General features: G+C 45.3%; 1 protein-coding gene across 3 annotated transcripts in view; it reads left to right on the forward strand.

Annotated features, from left to right (window-relative positions):
- PARG (poly(ADP-ribose) glycohydrolase) overlaps window positions 1–19,424 on the forward strand; it is a 115,555-nt gene that overhangs the window by 1,873 nt on the left and 94,258 nt on the right. For all 3 annotated transcript variants that reach the window (XR_009246482.1, XM_058671398.1, XM_004583533.4), the window contains exons 2-7: window positions 6,507–6,573; window positions 7,116–8,081; window positions 8,901–9,084; window positions 12,095–12,217; window positions 12,337–12,420; window positions 16,188–16,262. Coding sequence is in view for 2 of the 3 variants with exons in the window: in XM_004583533.4 (XP_004583590.2) it covers window positions 6,507–6,573; window positions 7,116–8,081; window positions 8,901–9,084; window positions 12,095–12,217; window positions 12,337–12,420; window positions 16,188–16,262 (1,499 nt within the window). In the remaining variant the exon portion in view is untranslated. The remainder of the gene's footprint in view (window positions 1–6,506; window positions 6,574–7,115; window positions 8,082–8,900; window positions 9,085–12,094; window positions 12,218–12,336; window positions 12,421–16,187; window positions 16,263–19,424) is intronic.

Raw genomic sequence — 19,424 nt, forward strand, 5'->3', positions numbered from 1 at the left:
ACATTGCTCGGCGGTGACCAAAGTGTAGACATGTCAGATCAGCTTGTCGGCCAACCAGAGGGCTTGCTGGAGGGAGTCTGAGCTTTGTTCTATGATTAATGGAAGAGCTGCTTTAAAAAACAAACAACAAACTTCTTAGTGGGGGAATTCTTTCAGGAAGGATGTCTTAAGCAGTGACTTTTGGACCTCTGTCTATAATATGCATTTTAAGTTCTGTCTGGCACACCAGCTAAGTACAGGGGACTTTTGATAGCATATATGAGAGTATAATTAGCAAATATTCCCTTTTTTTTTTAAAGATTTAATTATTATTGGAAATCCGGATATACAGAGAGGAGGAGAGACAGAGAGGAAGATCTTCCATCCGATGTTTCACTCCCCAAGTGAGCCACAACAGGCCGGTACGCGCCAATCCGATGCCGGGAACCAGGAACCTCTTCCAGGTCTCCCACGTGGGTGCAGGGTCCCAAAGCTTTGGGCCGTCCTCAACTGCTTTCCGAGGCCACAAGCAGGGAGCTGGATGGGAAGTGGAGCTGCCGGGATTAGAACCGGCGCCCATATGGGATCCTGGGGCTTTCAAGGCAAGGACTTTAGCCGCTAGGCCATGCCGCCGGGCCCAAATATGCCATTTTTTTAAAAAAATTTTTTATTGTTATTTTAGGTGATGTTTACATGGTTGATCACAGTGGGAAGGATCGAGCGTCAGGGAAAAGTGGGTGTGATCATTGTTTCCAGATGTTCTATTTCTTCATGTATCTGGGGGAAGGAGGGCCATCAGGGAAGAAGCCACACCCAGCCTCCCAACCACCCCAGTACCCAGTGAGGAGGAACGGCCACCCGGTATCAGCCCAAGGTCCTTGATGTGGCACATGCTCCAAGGGTTCTGCCCAAGTGGTTTTGCTAGTTTTGAAATGCTATCGATCCTGCAGATCCAAGGGTGAGGAACCCCTTCAAATGTCCATTGGTTGACATAGTCATGCTTAGACTCTCCATTCACCCAGATATTTGCTGTTGTCGTTTGACTGGGGTAGTTGTCCAGTTTGTTCTGCCTTCTTTCCTCTGCTATGGTGCAAGATGTCCTCTGCAGGCCTCAGTGGGCTGCCATCGCTTCTGGGCCAGCCGTCCACTTCTCTGTCCTTTCCACTGAGGAGGCCCAGCTCTGACACATGACCATCAATCCTGGATGGGAGACCTCAGGCTCCTGCATGCAGCCACCTGTGCCAGACCCCTGAAAGCCCACTCATCAAATCTCCACAAGCATGTCCCTGGGTAGCCAGTGAGTCTCCCCCGGTGCCGTGCCCCAAGCTGAACCACTCAAATAGGGCCGCCACAGGACCCCTGTCCCCGGAGACTCACAGGCCATGCACCCGCTGAGCAGGTGGGCACAACTACCTGGGCCTTGTGACTCTGGCCTCACCAGACCCCTTGCCCCTGGGGCTCATGGACCCAGCACCCACCACGCAGGGGGGCACAAGGACCCCCTGCAAAATGCCATGTTTATAACTGAAACATGCTTCATGAAATAATACCTTGCCTTGCTATACATGACGATTTCTTATGTTGAATTATCTTATTAAAAAAATGATTATTTGTAGTTTATAAAAAATGGTGTTCATAAAGTGAAGGCTGTGACTGCATATCAGGTGCAGGAAACAGTTCAATAGATAATGTGTTTAAGGGATGGATTTAGGGTGTGGATTTCACACAAGGAGGCAGAGCAGAAAGGGCTCTTAGGTTCTGTATCAGACTTCTGTGATTTGGTAATTTGTGATCCTGTTAACTTTATTTTTTTTTTAAAGATTTTTATTATTATTGGAAAGCTGGATATACAGAGAAGAGGAGTGACAGAGAGGAAGATCTTCCATCCGATGTTTCACTCCCCAAGTGAGCCGCAACGGGCCGGTGCGCGCTGGTCCGAATCCGGGAACCAGGAACCTTTTCCAGGTCTCCCACGCGGGTGCAGGGTCCCAAAGCTTTGGGCCGTCCTCAACTGCTTTCCGAGGCCACAAGCAGGGAGCTGGATGGGAAGTGGAGCTGCCAGGATTAGAACCGGCGCCCATATGGGATCCTGGGGCTTTCAAGGCGAGGACTTTATCCGCTAGGCCATGCCGCCAGGCCCGATCCTGTTAACTTTATAATGGAACAGGAGTTAGTTGCAGGTTGGGATTCGCAATGTCTATTGCTTGGATATTGTGTTTTCTGCAGAAAAGCCAAATTCCTATTGGAATTTTCCTATTCCTTTCCTGCTGCAATGTCTGCCATGTACCAGGTTTCATCCAGTGTTTGAAATCTAAATTTGTATTAAAAGCCATTCCAAATTTTACAGTGTTTTTTTTAGGAACTTGCTAATTAAAATTTTAAATGCAGCATATCCTTATCTTGGGAGAAGTAAGAGAGGTAGGAAAATTGTTATTTAATAAGTATATTTTTTTAAGATTTATTTATTTATTTATTTTATTGGAAAGGCAGGTATACAGAGAGAAGAGACAGAGAGGAAGATCTTCTGTCTGATGGCTCACTCCCCAAGTGACCGCTACGGCTGGAGCTGAGTCAATCTGAAGCCAGGCGCCTCCTCTGGGTCTCCCACGCAGGTGCACGGTCCCAAAGTCTTGGGCTGTCCTCGACTGCATTCTCAGGCCACAGGCAGGAAGCTGGATGGGAAGCGGGGCCGCCGAGATTAGAACCGGCGCCCATATGGGATCCTGGTGCGTTCAAGGCAAGGACTTTAACCACTACACTATCGCACCGGGCCCAATAAGTATGTTTTTAGAAATTATTTTGGAATCACTGGGAGAAGGAGAGCTGGGGCAATGGATATTAAATACCTTTTTTGTTTGAGGCAGAGAGAAGCAGGGAGACAGAATTCTCACCTGTTGGTTGACTTCCCAAATGCCTGAAGAAGCCAGGAACCTAGAGTGCAGTCCAGGTCTTCGTGTGTGTCACAGCTACTGCTTCTCTGTTAGCAGCAAGCTAACATCCTCAGAGGTGGGACGCAGGCCGGGGACTGTCTGCGTTGCCTGGTCAGATGCCCACCCCATTCAGTATTTAATCATTTGGCATTGTCTTTTCTTCCTGTGCCCATTTCTTATGTTGATTAATGCATGCTCCTGTGCCTGTAGGCAGACCGCAGCATGCTGCTTGTATTCCGGCGGGGAGTGCTTGGTCCAGGGTGTTACTCTAGGAGGCCATTGGAGGAGGTCGGATCCTCTGCAGTGCGGGAGAATTTCACTACATTCTGTGTCTGTGCCTGCTACCTGAGTGACCTCATTGAAATGCTCAGGTTACTGATGGTAGCAGGTGTAAATAACTGAAAGTCACAGCAGAACTGCAGAACTGCTGATGTCCGGGAAGAAAGTGGATCACAGAGTGGGGAGAGTATTGTTTCTTGAGGATCTGCTTTGTGAGGCTGGGTAATACTTTTTCTCATGCACAGAGCTCCTGGAGGTACCTGTTAACTCTCCCTGTTTTCTTGATGAGACTGTAGACTCAAAGAAATTGAACACCTAGTAAGTGGCTGAGTCACGGATCTCTGTCCATGTTATTTGACTGCAGAGCTTGTATCTTTTTCATTGTTTATCACTGCCTATTTGCAGTGATTTCTTCCAGTTAAAGAAATTCCCAGGCAACTTGAGAGGTGACATTTTATGCTTACTGCAGAGTGTAGGGGATGAGAGCTCCCAGGCCGCCCTCTAGGTGTGCTGGGAAAAAGGCCTCTGGAAGGGCCCAGCATGGTAGCCTAGTGCCTTGCCTTGCATGTACTGGGATCCCAGATAGACACTGGTTCTAATCCTGGCAGTCCCACTTCCCATCCAGCTCCCTGCTTGTGGCCTGGGACAGCAGTTGAGGACAACCCAAAGCCTTGGGACCCTGCACCCACATGGGAGACCCAGAAGAAGCTCCTGGCTCCTGGCTTCGGATCGACTCAGCTCCGGCCGTTGTGACAGCTTGGGGAGTGAATCAGCAGATGGAGGAGCTTCGTCTCTGTCTCTCCTCCTCTTTGTATCTGACTTTCCAGTAAAAATAAATCTTAAAAAAAAAAAAAAAAAAAAACCTGTGGAAGCCAAAATTGCTGGTATCAGACAGACAAAAAGTGCTACCTTGGGGGACCCTCCAGAGGACCAAAGAACGTGTAATTAAGGGGAATTTGGATTCTTTCTCTCTCCCATTTCTTTCTTCATCTCTTAGGCTTCAGGAATCGGCATCTGAAGTCCGATGCTAGGGAGAAGGACATTTGCAGTGTCTGGCGGCCCCGGGAGAGGACACTCTTCCCCTCAGCTTCACTGGGACGCGGCTCACGGAGGCTGTGGTGAAGTGACCTGCGGTGGCCGCAGGTGCCGTGGGTCTACAGCAGAGTGCTGTGTTTTGTGGACCATTGCACTCAGACACAGAAGGAATGCTGGTTCAGGAAGGGGCGTTTTAGTTGCTAGGCTGTGAGTAGGGGAGCTTTCTGAACTGTCAGAACTTTCTGAGCTGTCAGACAATGGTATCCGTTATCTGAAATATTAGAAACCAGATGCTCTCCGCACTTTGGGGTTGGAAGATTTGGGAATATATTTGCATTGCCTTCGCTGATGGAGCATTCCTAATCCAAAAGTGTGCACTTTGAAATGCTTTGGAATCCGAAACTTTTTGAACACCACCATGATGTTAAACATTCTGAATCTTGGAGGATTTCAGACGAGGTCGGGCACGTTCAGGGTGGTGTGACCGCAGACTGATTTCAGATGGAACTGCAGGGAAAAGTCTCAGAACTGCGTGGCTCATCCTGCTGCTCGCTCTGACTGAGCTGTTATTTTCTTTGAAGCCTGGCTGATTTGCTGCAGAAGTAATACAGTCACTAATGTTTAAAAAAAGAAATTTGAACTATATATGACTACTTCCTAGTGATTAAAAACGACTTTAAAAACACTATTTATTATATTGCACCTGAATATTTAGATATAAAATTTCAAATTTGGAATTTTTAATTCTTATATTATATCATCAATAAACTGTTGCTTTTCATAATTTAAGCCTGCACCTGTTTTGCTCATGTGGAGCTTCAGGAGATGTGAGGTGTATGAAGTCTTTTCACAATTTACTGCAATTTACAGAGCAGTTGAGGCTGTTTAAAATTTTATTTTCTATCTACTGAAGTATTAGATGGATTTCATCCATAACCAGTAACTAGATTTAGATAGCACACTCTGCTCGGGCGCGGATTCTGATTCCGTAGGTTCGGCAGCTGGCTCTGGGGTCATCTCTTGCTGGGGGATTGGGCACTGGCAGCTTTGTTACCAGTTTCTGCCGAAAGGCTGTTATTACTCTGTCTTCCGGGTACTTTGTCATTCCTGCTTTGAGCCTCCTAGACTTGAGGTCTGGAGTCCCGTTCCGTGAACGTGCACAGCTTTTGTTGGATTGTTTAATCAGCACTCCCATCCACTGGCTCCCTCGCTAACTACTAGGGCTGGCCTGGGACCGAGGCTGAGTGCCAAGCACTCTCTAGGCGCCCATGTGGCTGGCAGCAGCCCAGCTGATTGTGCCATCACTGCTGCTCCCGGGGTCTGCACTGGCAGGAAGCTGGAAACCCAACCCGGGCACTCTGCTATTTACAGCATGGGTATCCTTGGGCTAAATGCCTGCTGAACACTTACAAAGACTTAATTCATTTAAGATGGAAAGGCAGATTTACAGAGAGAAGTAGAGAGAGAAAGATCTTCCATCTGCTGCTGGTTCACTCCCCAAATGGCCACAGTGACTGAATCTGAGTCAATCCCAAGCCAGGAGCTTCTTCCGGGTCTCCCATGTGGGTTCAGGGTCCCAAGGCTTTGGGCCATCCCCCCCTGAGTTGTAGGCAGGGAACTGGATCAGAAGTGGAGCAGCCGGAACACAAAGTGATGCCCGTGTACAATATTAAAGTGTGCTCGGCCACCTGAGATGCCCTTGGGAGAACGGGGATGTGGATCCAGGTGCTGTTGTGGCACAGCCTGGGCCCTTAGCCACTACAGGTGCCATTAGTACTAGCATTTGTGTTCTCATCTCAATTCTTTTTTTTTAAGATTCATTTATTTTTATTGGAAAGTCAGATATAGAGAGAGGAGGAGAGACAGAGTGTAAAATCTTCCATCTGCTGATTTACTCCCCAACTGGTCCCAATGGCCAGAGCTGAACCAATCCAAAGCCAGGAGCTTGGAGTCTCTTTTGGGTCTCCCGCATGGTTGCAGGGTCCCAAGGCTTTGGGCTGTCCTCAACTGCCTTCCCAGGCCACAAGCAGGGAGCTGGATGGGAAGTGGGATGCTGTGATTAGAACCAGCGCCCACGTGGGATCCTGGCACATGCAAGGTGAGGACTTTAACCGCTAGGTTGCTGTGCTGGCCCCACCCATCTTAATTCTTACTGCTAAGGTAGAAGGAGTGGTTTTTGTTTAGTCACAGAACAAAGCTCTGTGTGTGTGTGTGTGTGTGTGTGTGTGTTTCTTTGAAGGAATGGATTCATGCACATTGATTAAGAAAACAATTTTTTCACAGTTTTAAAACAGAAGCCTATTACCAGTTGGATGGACACCAAAGGAATCAAGGCTGCTGAACCAGAGAGGTATGCCGGCAGGCTTATGTGGGAAATTGTTAACAGAATACACAGGGTGTTTTATCTTACCTCCTAGTATTTTCGCGCTCTCTCGCTTCGCTCTCCTGTCATTCTGTATGTAAATTCAGTCATTCTTTCAGTTTATCAGTGATGTTTTTAGCAGTTCCTGCGTACCAGGGTGTCGGGGACCCTTCTGTATCCTCAAGGTGCAGCGATGGAGGAGCAACATGCCCTTGTTTATGTGCCGGATAGTGGGGTGCTGAGGCAGACACTGAACGTGCAGCTGCTGCCGAGTGGGAGCAGTGCAGCAGGAAAGGTCTGAGCAGGGGAGAGTGGTGGTCGCTGGGACAATCAGCGTGGGTCACGACCGGGAGGGGCCCAGCTGGGGGGAAGGGCAGCACAGAGACTTGTGCATAGACACAGAGTGGTGGGACGGTGTGCTGCTGTGTGCTCCAGCAACCACAGGGAGGCTAATTATTGCTGTGACTTGCGGGGGTGTGGTCACACGAACGGCTTCTCCCACACCACGGATCGTTTCCTTTCTCTTACAGTTTGCATAGGAAAGAAAACAACAATACACGTATAGAATCCATGATGAGCTCTGTCGAAAAAGATAACCTTTACCGACATAACTCAGAAAAATTAGGAAATGCTCCTCAGCTCAGTCGTGAGCAATCAGTCATTGGAAAAAGCACGCAGTACCTGAACCAGCAACAGACTGAGACCCTGTGTAAGTGGCGGCTTGAGGGGAGGCACGGGGAGCCGCCTCCGGAAGGCGAGCCCCCCACAGGCACCGAGGGGTCGGAGCAGTTCAGTGACGCCAACACTGACCAGTCACCCCAGACTGATGGGCCCAGTGACACGGACGAAGAAGATCATCAGCAGGTTTTGACCCCTGTGAAGCTTGCAAACGCCCGCGGGACTACACATGAGCAGGCCAGGGAAGCCGGAAGCCAGCCAAAGTGCAACACGTCTTGCCATTGTGCCGAAGGCTGTGCTCGCTGTCCACGGGAGGAAGGCAGCGTGCTGCCCGAGAGTCCGCTGTCGGACACGGGCCCCGAAGATGTTGGTACCACACTGAAGAATGACAGCAAACGAAGTGCGCGAGAGGGTGGCCTGGAAAATTCTCCTTCGTGTGAGAAGGAAACTGAGCCAGAGTCACCAATGGATGTGGACAACTCCAAAAATAGCTGTCAGAATTCGGACGCGGATGAAGAGACCAGTCCGGGTTTTGATGAGTCAGAAGATGCTAACTCCTCCCAAACAGCCAATAAACTCTCCAGGTGCCACGCTGACACGGAGTCTAGGAAGCGGGGCTCTGCTAAGGCAGGGGAAGTTCAATTACATTTCCAGTTTGAAGGAGGAGAGAGCCGCACAGGAATGAACGACCTCAGTGCCAAGCAGCCTGGAAACACTTCAAGCCTGAATGTGGAATGCAGAAATTCCAAGCCTCATGGGAAAAGGGATTCTAAGATTACAGATCACTTCATGAGAATGTCCAAAATGGAGGACCGAAGGTAATGGTTTCCCTAGAACTAGCTCTCCTGTTGTGTAGCAGCTTTCAAAACAAACATTGAGTTTAGAGCGAAGCAAAGAAATAGTCATGTTTTTTCCTACCTATTTATACTAAATGTAAACCTGTCCATCAAAGTTCAAATGCTAGACAGATCAGAAAGAGGTAAAATAAAAACCGCAAATAAGATTTGTAGTTTCATGAGCTTGTTTCTGGCATTTTGGGGAATTATTAGGACATGAAAATCATTTGATAGTGGCTGCTGTTTGCTGAAACCATTTTTCTAACCAGTCGTGTATTTCACTTTCCGTCGTGCACCAACAGGTTGGCAGGTGGTTTTATACTCTCATCACATATGAGAGAACTGATTTGGGTTACAATTACAGATCAATCAAATGTGGATGGTAAAACCGGGGGCTTGAATGCATCTCTGTCACATTTCATACCTCCTGTATTTTTTGCTATTTTCTCCTATGGAATCTTAAAGCCTACTCAGTAATCTTCGTGATGGTAAGTGCTTCGCTGAACATTGCTGTGGGGAGACAGAAGTGGCAGATTCTGCGAACCAGAACTCAGTTCTGTTTTGAGAAGACCATTGATATATATATATATATTTAGAAATTCTTTCCACAGACTATTGAAAATAATTTGTTGGTTTTAACATAAGCTTTTTTTTTTTTAATGTTTGATTATAAGCATGAAACCAATTGAAGTGAGAGGATTGGTGCACTTTAAGCAATAATGTTCTGGATAAGTTTTGTGCTTGTGTATGCCCGGGAAACAGTGAGTAACTTGTGGCTGAATACATTTGTCTTGACCTTAGAAAAGAACAATGTGAAATCAAACACCAAAGAACAGAGAGGAAGATCCCTAAATACATTCCACCTCACCTTTCTCCAGATAAGAAGTGGCTTGGAACACCAATAGAAGAAATGAGAAGGATGCCTTGGTGTGGGCTCCGGCTCCCTGCCTTGAGACCATCTGCCAATCACACAGTAACTGTTCGGGTGGGTATCAGCGCTTCCTTGTGAAGAGAGAGGCCTGGAAGTCCTGGTTCATTGTGTTTACTAAAGGGAGAAGAGGATGGAGACATAGAAGTCCACCTCTTTGCTGCATACATAAAATAAATAACAGCTTGCTCTTAACTAACAAATCAGTAAGATAAATCACTTTTTGCTAGTGATGAAATGAGGAATTTTAAGTTTGAAGACACCGCATATTTTTTGAGCTCCCAGTAGAAGTTGGGCATATTTCAGTCCCTAAAACTCAAGGTTGTGTGTGTGGTATCCTTAAGTAATTCTCTTTGGCCAACTTTCAGAGTCTTCGATTCGCCTGTTTGCTGTTGTCACTGCCTCATTGGCATCTCTGTGTGTCTGATACCAGTCTCATCTCTTTTTTTCCCTCCTTTGCTAGGGCAGTGAGAGACAGAGAATTTCTAAAGTTCACCTGGTGGCCAGTGCTGGGACAGGGACCGGAGGCAGAGGGCAGTGTGGGTTGCTCCTGTGGGGCGCAGGAGCCCGGTGACTTAAGCCATCACTGCTGCCTCCCAGGGTCTCATTAGCAAAAATCCAGAACCAGCTTGATTCCAGAACCAGAGCTAGGAATCAAGCTCAATCATTGTTTTCCATTTACAAAATAATAATAATAATAATAATAATTGTTTTCATCTATTTGAAATCGCAATAGAGAGAGAGATGTTTCCCACCTGTCATTTATTCCCCTGGTGCCTGAAGATAGATGGGGCTGAGTCAGGCTACAGCCATGACCTAGGGACTCCATCTGAATTTCCCACATGTGTGGCGGGGGGCCAGGTACTTGAGCCATCACCTGCTGCCTCCCAGAATGCTTGGTTGGAAGCTGGATCACAAGTACAGGAGCCAGGACTCCCATCTGCAGCGTGATGGGGATCACAGGTGTTCCACACAGGGGCTTAACCTGCTGTGGCATAGCACCACCTACCCAGGCACCCCTGTGGGGCAGGTGGGTATCTTAACCACAGTGCTAAATGACCACTCTGTGTGGGGGCGGGGGATGAAATTTTCCAGCGTGCATTTCAGCAACATTCAGTTCATTCAGGAGGTTGTGTATTTATTCAACAGTAATGTCTTGTTCCCATCTCTTGTGCTTTTTAAAAAAATACTCTTTCTGATATTCATAATGTTAACTCATTTTATATACCCAAGTCAGTGTACTTAATTTACTGAATTATGTAACCATTACCATAATCCAATTTTGGAAGGTTGATCATTCATTAAGTAGTTTTAATTGAAATATTACTTTAATAACAACTAATATTTCAGTTTTTAAAAAACTCAAAGACCTTTGGGTCTAAAAAAATGGTTTCCCAGATGACGTGGAGTATCTTTTGCGGCACAACATGGAGATAGAAGATCACAACATAAACATAACTTCCATCATAATGACTGACCATTAGACATCAGAACTTTCCTTCCTGACATGTTTTTCAGCCTTCAGCTTCCATAATACCATATAATCTTAGTTTTTTGTTCTCCTTTCATGTCTTACTACATTCCTTTGAGGGTCTTCTGCCGTGGGTGGCCAGTAAACTTTGTTGGAGTTCCTGGAGACTTTTTCTGAGAGCCTGCCTTTGCTGTTGCTCTGGGGGGCCTCATTCCCCCTTGGGGTTTTACTGGTCACTTGCACAGGATTGTAAAAAATAGTTCCTGTACGTGTTCGTAAAGCTCACTGACATTCTCCCTGTCCATAAACTATCCCCCTTTCCCCCTTTACCTAGTTAACTTTTTATTCTTCAGTGTTTGCTTCCTGCAGGAAGTCTTCCTGGAACCTACCAGGTGAATTAAATTTGTATAGAATAGGTTCTTGGTAACACTAAGAACCTCTCACCCATAACATAGAACAATTAAAATCTTAAACTGATTTGATTATGCATTTGTGATTCATGACAGTGAGGTGCCAATATACACCACATGGTTGAACTTTGAAAACATTGGGTGGAAGAGGTCAGGCCTAGCAAGGCACATTAGGATTCCTTGTATATGAGCAGGGAACACAGAACGTTTACAGTTTAAATTGCCTGCTTCCTTAGACGTTTATATACTGTATATTGTGGTAGTTATATGCATGGTTATGTATACGCCTATGGCAGGTTCTGTCTTAAATATCCCAACTGCAGTTATTGGATTATTTTAAAAAATTTTTTTTCAAGTTTTTCTGTTCCGAAGCCGGGACCCTGGAACTCCTGCTGGGTCTTCCACTCAGGTACTTTGCTGAGCAGGAAGTGGGACCTGAAGTGGAGAGGCTGAGCGCTGTGGTGTGGACTGCAGGTGTCCGCAGTGGCAGCCTAGCCGCTTAGCAGCTGTGCCACACACATGCCCCGTTCCTGTTCTCAAGAGATATAGCGTCAAGGGAGGGAATAGAAAGCATACGTGCTCTAGTGTGATAACGATAAAGAAAGGTTAAAGTTTTCGTACAAGTGAAGGTGAGAGTAGGGGATTAACCTAATAAAGAGTGTGGGGAGGTGGTAATTGGTAGGACTGGTATTTTAAAAGGGGGGGTGGGTGGGTGATTTATATATAAGCCTGAAAGTGAATTTTCTGTGTTTAAGGACAAAGTCTTATCTGAAACAAATAGTATTTGGATGTAAAAAGCTGAATGATATTTGGAATCAGAGTGAACGCGTTACAGGATTAGAAGACGGGGACAGCTTAGGTAATGTTATTCCAAAGCAGAGGTTGAGGTTTTTATTGGGGGGCAGGGGTGTGCAGTGAATGTGTTTGGAAGCAGTTAGAGTTAGTGAAAGGAGTAGGAAGCTGTTGAGAAGGTCAGCGAGGAATGATGGGGCTAGAAGGGCCTGAGGCAGGATAGGCATTTAGGATGTGCTGACCTGGACACTGAAGGGAACTTCCGAGCTTCCCAGCCTGCGTGCTGGTGTTTGTTCTGTAGCCTTGGCTTTGGCGCCTGCCTTTGTGGGGGTTCACGGTGGGTTCACTTAGTTTTTATGTACTTAAGAGTTTCCCTGTTTCTCCTCTATTTCAGGTAGATCTTTTGCGAGCGGGAGAAGTTCCTAAGCCGTTTCCCACACATTATAAAGATTTATGGGATAACAAGCATGTTAAAATGCCTTGTTCTGAACAAAATCTGTACCCTGTAGAGGACGAGGTGAGAACGAAACTGATGTCCTTCTAATCTGAAAGATGGTGTCGTACCCGCCTGATGGACGTGCAGTTTTGTTATGCAGACAAATTAATTACTTCACCTATTTTTCATTTTCCCAACAGAACGGTGAGCGAACAGCCGGGAGCCGATGGGAGCTCATTCAGACTGCACTTCTCAACAAGTTCTCACGACCTCAGAACCTAAAGGTGGGTTCTTGTACCATTCCTATCTCTCACATGCAGATGCCAGAGGAGACGCGGGGAACAACATTTCTTAGCTGGATTCCCAACCCCAAGAAGTGAACGTTCTTGGTTTCCAGTGTAAAAATCGAGAGCTGCAAATGAGTTGCCTGCAGCCACCTGCAATCATTTGGACAGCCAGAAATAAGACCTCTGTTTCCTCGGCTCCCCATCCAATTTCTGTCAGTTCAAGCTTCTCTTTTATTTTGTATTTAAATGAGCATGTTTCTGAAATGCCTTTAAAAAGAGTAGGTCAGGAAAGATTTACGCCTTCAGCAATTTTTGCCGAAAGGAATCTGAGTTTCCTAATGATTAAAGTATACATTACAGATTTTATTCTTTAATGCTGATAATTTATTACTGATAACATTTTGAGAGTAATTTGTTGACTTTTAAATATTTCATGTAAAACTAATGGCAAACATGGTTTTCTTATATCTAGATTATCAGTGAATATAATGTATTTATATATTTGGGAGGGGAGAGTGCTGTAGCCAAGGAAGCTTTTCATTTTTCTATAAATGTATGTAATGACAGAATATTCTATTCTATGAAAATAGGTCTCATTCTTGCTTAGATAATTTGTTTACAGCGTCGTTTTTCCTCTGATTTCTGCACATTTCATTACATTCTTGGTTTTTTCTTTATATGAAAACATTGATTTGTTATCCGTAGTGTAGTTTGAAAATATTATTCTTTAGGGATAATATTTATCAATCTTATAATGAATTATTTCAAGCAGACTCCTTTTCAACAGGAAATTTTAAGGTCTAACAGGATTTACTTATTTTAATATTAATTAAATATGTATATATATACATAAATAGCTGTCTCAGCGGATTTGGTTTTCAGTTTTAAGCATGTTGAACATTCATTTAACTTGTTACCAGTTTCCCCTTTCTTGCACAGAAATATTTGTGTTGTCACTTGGCCTTTGTTAGCAAAAACTGAGATCTAAACTCAAAACACAGAGGCAGGCTACCCCGGAGTGCTGCCCGGAGAAACACTGCGTTATGCTGCGTTATGTTCTAGGACTATTTTGATGAATTTTCCTATTTCCTCTTCATAACATCAACAGAATTGATAGTGTTTCGAATTACCTCGTCTGCTCACCTCTGTAACAGCCCTTAGTGCCCCGGGATTGCTAGGAAAGCGATCAGTTCTTTCATCTGAATTTCCCTCCTCTGTTTGTCTTAGGGTAAATTGTGCAGGGCAGAGTAATCCGTCGAGATTTTCTCTGCTGATGGCAATTGTTTCCTTTGCCAAAAGAATGCTGAGAGAGTAGAAGGGGGAAACATCAAATCCCTCTGAATAAAATGGCCTCTTTTTACTCTTTATACACCATGAAGGATTAGAGACATCAAAGCAAAAAGAAACAGTGTCCTCAAAAATTGATTTGTACAGTAATATTTCTATAAACAATGTGTGTGATAATTTTCCCAGAGGACATTTTTGTGCTTATTGTGACTCATGAACTTAAAGGAAGTCACTAAGGCTGAAAGAAGCATAACGTTTTTCTTTTAACTTGAAAGTCTTACCTATAGAGAGGGAGACACAGAAAGCCTTTCATCCACTTGTTCACTTCCCCGATGGCTGCAATGGCCAGAACTCGGCAGGTCTGAAGCCAGGAGCCAGGAGCTTCTTCTGGATCTCCCACGTGGGTGCACTTGAGCCATCCTGCACTGCTTTCCCAGTCCGTAAGCAGGGAGCTGGATCAGAAGTGGAGCAGCTGGGACTCAAACTGGTGCCCATATGGGATGCCAGTATTACAGGCGGCAGCTTAACTCACTATGCCAGAAGCTGGCCTCAGAATTTTTAAACTATTGGGAAATTTTATGGTTTGTGAGAGAATAAAAAAGCTTTTCTTTCTTTTTTTAAACTATGCTCTTATTTTATTTTAAAGATGTATTTATTTATTTAAAAGGCAAAATCCCAGTAATGATTAGGAGCAGTTCAGGGCAAAGTGAGGAGCCAGGAACTCCCACAGGAATGGCAGGGGACCTAACACGTCGGCCGTTTTCCACTGCCCTGCTGGGGGGCATTCTTAGCGGGAAGAGGGACTGACTGGAGTAGCCAAGACTTGAACCTGCACTCGTGTATGGGGTGCCGGTGTTGCACGGGTTGCACTTCTGTTATTGATTTGTTTTTTAACTTTTTGAAAGAACTTGGATATCCACTAATTTCAGATAAATATACTTGTGGATTTATTTTAAACCTGGATGTTTTGGTATTGGTATGGAGTGCAGTATTTTTCAGGAAGCTCTTTGTTAAAATATTTGTTTGTTTGTTTATTGAAAGATGGATAGAGAAGGAGAGATATAGAGAGAAGCTCTTCATCTGCTGGTTCACTCCCCAAATGGCCACAACGGCCAGAGCTGAGCCGATCCACAGACAGGAGCTTCTTTCGGGTCTCCCATGCGGGCACAGAGTCCCAAAGGCCTGAGCCATCCTCCACTGCTTTCCCAGGAAACAGAGAGCTGGATCAGTTGTACAGCAATTAGGATAAGAATGTGTAATGTTGGCACTGCAAGGTGGAGGGTTAGCCTGCTGCACCACTGTGCTGGCTCCAAAATATTGAATTTGTTAAGTCTTCCTCAGGATGTTGGGGGAGTTGTTGCAGTGCTCTAGCAGAATGGTTTTTTGGATCTGTACATGCCTTCGGTTTAAAAATTTGGATAGGTATCAATCAGTTGGTTATTAATTCCATGTATTTTATGAATTTATTATGCATGTTATAAAGCATAAAAATAGGTATTAAGGATGGGATAAAATGTAGTTATCAGTAGTTGTGGGGATATTTTTTTTGTACAACTAACGGGTTGTCTGGTGTTTACCCAACCCTGGAAACCAGAGTTATACCAAGGGCCAGCCTTGTGGTTAATAGGTAAAGCCATGCCTGCCATGCATTCACTAAGGATGCCAGTTCAGTCGAATCAATTTTCTGCTAATGGCCTGGGAAAGGCAAGCTGGAGCTGGCCCATGTGTTTGGGCTCTGCACCCATGTGGGAGGCCCAGGTGAACTTCTGGCTTTGGCCTGACCTGGTCCTAACCATTGCAGCCTTTTGGGGAATAAACCAGAAGAGAAATCTCTTAATTCTCACTCTTACTTTCGCTCACTCTCAATAACTCTGAAATAAGTCAGTCTTTAAGTACACCGATAGATGGCGCAATGCCTTTACTTTTCATTTCAGATAATTATGCGATTTATGTGAACTGCTAAAAGAAGATAAATGTATATGTAGCTTGTAAAACTAGGTAAGAGTGGAATACTTAAGGACAGCATTTCTCAATTTTATTTTTCATTATTACCTCTCACCCTTTGATTGATTTTAGACTCCTTTCCCCCCCACATCATACCCTCTGGTATTATTAACAGTGTGAATATATTGTATATCTGGTTGTGACCCTTGAAGGAATTGCAAACTGGTGTGGTATCTGAGTTTATTTTTTTACCCCCAACATCCCATTTTTGCCCGTTGGAGTATGTCACTTGTGTTTGGCATATATGCCTGAGGGTAATTGTGTTTTTCCCTATTACTTGACTTTTCTAATCTCATGTTTCTTAAATGGATGATAAATTTATGCTCAGCTACTGATAAGGAGTGTCTAATGGTAGGAGGGAGCTTGTCCTGTGTAAAGAAATGTACTGGAAGTAGTTCACGCAGTTGGGGCTGTTCACAGATAATTCATTGAGCTGTATCGTGAGGTTGGTGGTGTTTCTGCTTTTTCCATAGGATGCTATTCTGAAATACAATGTGGCATATTCTAAGAAATGGGACTTTACAGCTTTGGTTGATTTCTGGGATAAGGTAAAGTTATACTTATTTCTTTAATTATGTAATAATATAATACATGAGAAGGTTTGAGAAATACACCGAAATTCTGCTGTATTAATTTAATGTCTTAATTGTCCATTATTTTGTATGCATGTTTGAGGTATGTATGAGTTAATACTGAATTTTGCTTTAGTCTCCTCTTTGTGTTCTGGTGTTGTCGTACCGTTTTCAGCATTACATACACCTAGATGGTGTATTTAGTGACTTATAATCGGTCTCACCTTGTATTTAGTTACGGTGTGATGACGTCTCTGTGTGTGTTCTGTACTTGATAGTGTCACTTTATTTGCAGAAACTTGGTGGCTAGGTCCAGAGACACGAGACGTCGATGGTTCTGCATCTGTGTACTATCAATCGTTTTCCACAGGGAATTATAGTGATTTATTGTCCCTCTGCAAAGAAAAGAGCACAGTTCACACAGGCCCCATAGCAGAGTGGGCATCATTCGTTTTGAAAACTAGTAGCGTGTTTTTTTTTAACATTGTAGTTTGAGGTGCTTATAAGAGATTGCAAAGAAATGTGCGGGTGGGTCCAATTCACCCATCTTTAGATTTCACTAGTTATATTTGGAATCGTTTGTGTTTGAATACAATTAATTATTCCCTGCATTGGTGAGACTTCGTATAACTACCACCACTCCAACACCAAGATCAAGCTACAGAACTCTTTTTTTTTTTTTTAACTTAATTCTATTTTATCTTTAATAGTGTTTACATAGTTGAGAAGGATGCACACCTATGTGGGTCTCCAACTGAGGGCGGGAGGGTCTCAGTATGGAGGAAGGTGGGTGGGATGAACGTTTCCTTTTTTTCCCCTCCCGTGACCTGCTGTAGAACTACATCAGCATTGGGGATAGGGGACACAGTCCTTTGATAATGCCTTATAGACCCCAGTGTGGGGAAGACTGTTCTAACAGTGTTGCATGAGTGGTTTTGATAGTTCTGAGAGGTCATTGGTGTCATTGTGCCAGGATTGAGAAAATCTAAGGCCTGCTGACTGAACGAGTCTACCTTAGTGCATCCACAGACCCAGACACTTGCTGCAAAACTTGGCCAGGAGAGTTGTCCAACCTGTGCTGCTTGCCATCCACTGACGGGATACTCCATATTCTCTGCTGACCCAGATGAGCTGCCTGTAATGTCCCCTCTAGGCCTCTGGACATGCTGTCTAATGCACAGGCATCAGCAGCTGAGGAGGCCTAATCCTGATACGTACATTCCAAGGTCAGACCACATAGTTGGTGATTTTTCCTTGTGGCTGGGATTCCAGCGATCCAGCTGGGGAGTTCCCCAAAAAGTCTGGGTGACCTCAGACTTGACTCTCGTGTGCATCAGCTAGAGCAGGGTCATGTTCTGCTGTCACCTGCACCAGCCAGTGCACGTACAAGTGGATGCAGCTGCCTGGCTGATTCTGCCTCCAGCCTAGTCCAACATAACCCATCACAAACCTAGCCTTTAGGCACAACAGCAGGAACTGCAACCCAATTGCAACAAGCCCCAGTAGCCTTATAAGGCCCCCTGTAGTTCAGGTTCCTGTTGTCTGCTGGCATGTGCAGTGATCTAGTCCTGCTCAGTCTGACCCTCCCCCTCCACACACACACACCTTGGCTCTCAAGCTCACAAGGGGGAGCTACAGCCCAGCAGAAAAGTATCCACAGGTCCCCTACTAGGCTCACTGCCAGCCCAGGTTCTTGGGCTTGCCTAAGGGTGCTGAGGTCCAGCCTGACATGACTTGTACCTGGTCCCAACACTTGCCAGAAGATGCTGCAGGGAAACCTAGGTGACTCCTTTTGGCTCTTGTATGTGTCAGTGGAAGTAATACCGTAGCCTAGCCCCGCTCTCCTCCAGAACCAGCTCACATGTTGGCTGATAGATGTTGCAGCCCTACCCAGCCTGGTCTGCCCCAGTCCCAGTTTTGTTGTTTTTTTTTTTTTTTTTTTTTTTAAGATTTATTTTTTTATTGGAAAATTGGATATACAGAGAGGAAGGTCTTCCATCCTTTGATTCACTCCCCAAGTGACCCCAACAGTCAGAGCTGAGCTGATCCAATCCAAAGTCAGGAGCCAGGAGCTCCCATGCAGATGCAGGGTCCCAAGGCTTTGGCCTGTTCTTGACTGCTTTCCCAGGCCACAAGCAGGGAGCTGGATGGGAAGCAGGGTGAGCAGGATTATAACTGGCACCCATATGGGAACTCAGCGTGTGCAAGACGAGGACTTTAGCCTCCCCACCCCCCAGTCCCAATTCTCATGCTCACCAGTGGGAGCAGTGGTCTAGCAGGGAGTCCCTAAAATTCCCCTACCAACAGCCATGGGTCTTGTGCATGCTGGTGGGTGCTCAGCCCCGCCTGACATGCCCACCTCTAGCCCTGGCATTCACCAGAGGGTGCTGCAGCCTTGCCTGACCGGCCTACACTCATTCCAGCTCTCACTCGTGAATGCTAAAGCCCGGCCCGGCTTAGCCCTCCCCCCAGACCTGGCTCTTATATGGTCCAGTGGTATAATAATTATCTAAAACTTGGTTCTTTGTGCTTGTAATGTTATTTGGAGTCATCCAAATTACCCTTGCTTCATTTACTTGTAATAGTAGCAGTGTAATTTTTGAAATGGAGAATGAGGATAGTATTCAGAAAAATGCCAGTTTTTATTAATTTAACCTGTTACTTCTAGAAAATTATCTTCTGACCTTGATAACCCCAAAAAAACAGTATGTTGAAATCAAGTCCATAAACACTGACAGAGCACTTGCTGTGTGTAAGTAAGGCATGGTACCAGAGGCTCTGTGGTTGGGACATAGTTTGCTCCACGAAGGAGACGTGTCCATTCCAACTGGGAAAGCTAGGCAGACCAGCGTACTTCTCAGAAGTGTGGCATGCCGTCATTGTCTGATTTCTTTCTGCACACCTTCCCTTCACCCTGATACCCACTGTTTCCATAACAACAGACAAATATAACTCGCTTCCTTTACTGTTGAAATTTACTATTTACGGGCCGGGCACGGTGGCTTACTGGCTAAAGTCCTCACCTTGAACGCGCCGGGATTCCATTTGGATGCCCTTTCTAATCCCGGCAACCCCGCTTCCTATCCAGCTCCCTGCTTGTGGCCTGGGAAAGCAACGAGGATGGCCCAATGTCTTGGG

This window comes from Ochotona princeps, chromosome 13 (genome assembly GCF_030435755.1).
Source record: "Ochotona princeps isolate mOchPri1 chromosome 13, mOchPri1.hap1, whole genome shotgun sequence".
NCBI lineage: Eukaryota > Metazoa > Chordata > Mammalia > Lagomorpha > Ochotonidae > Ochotona > Ochotona princeps.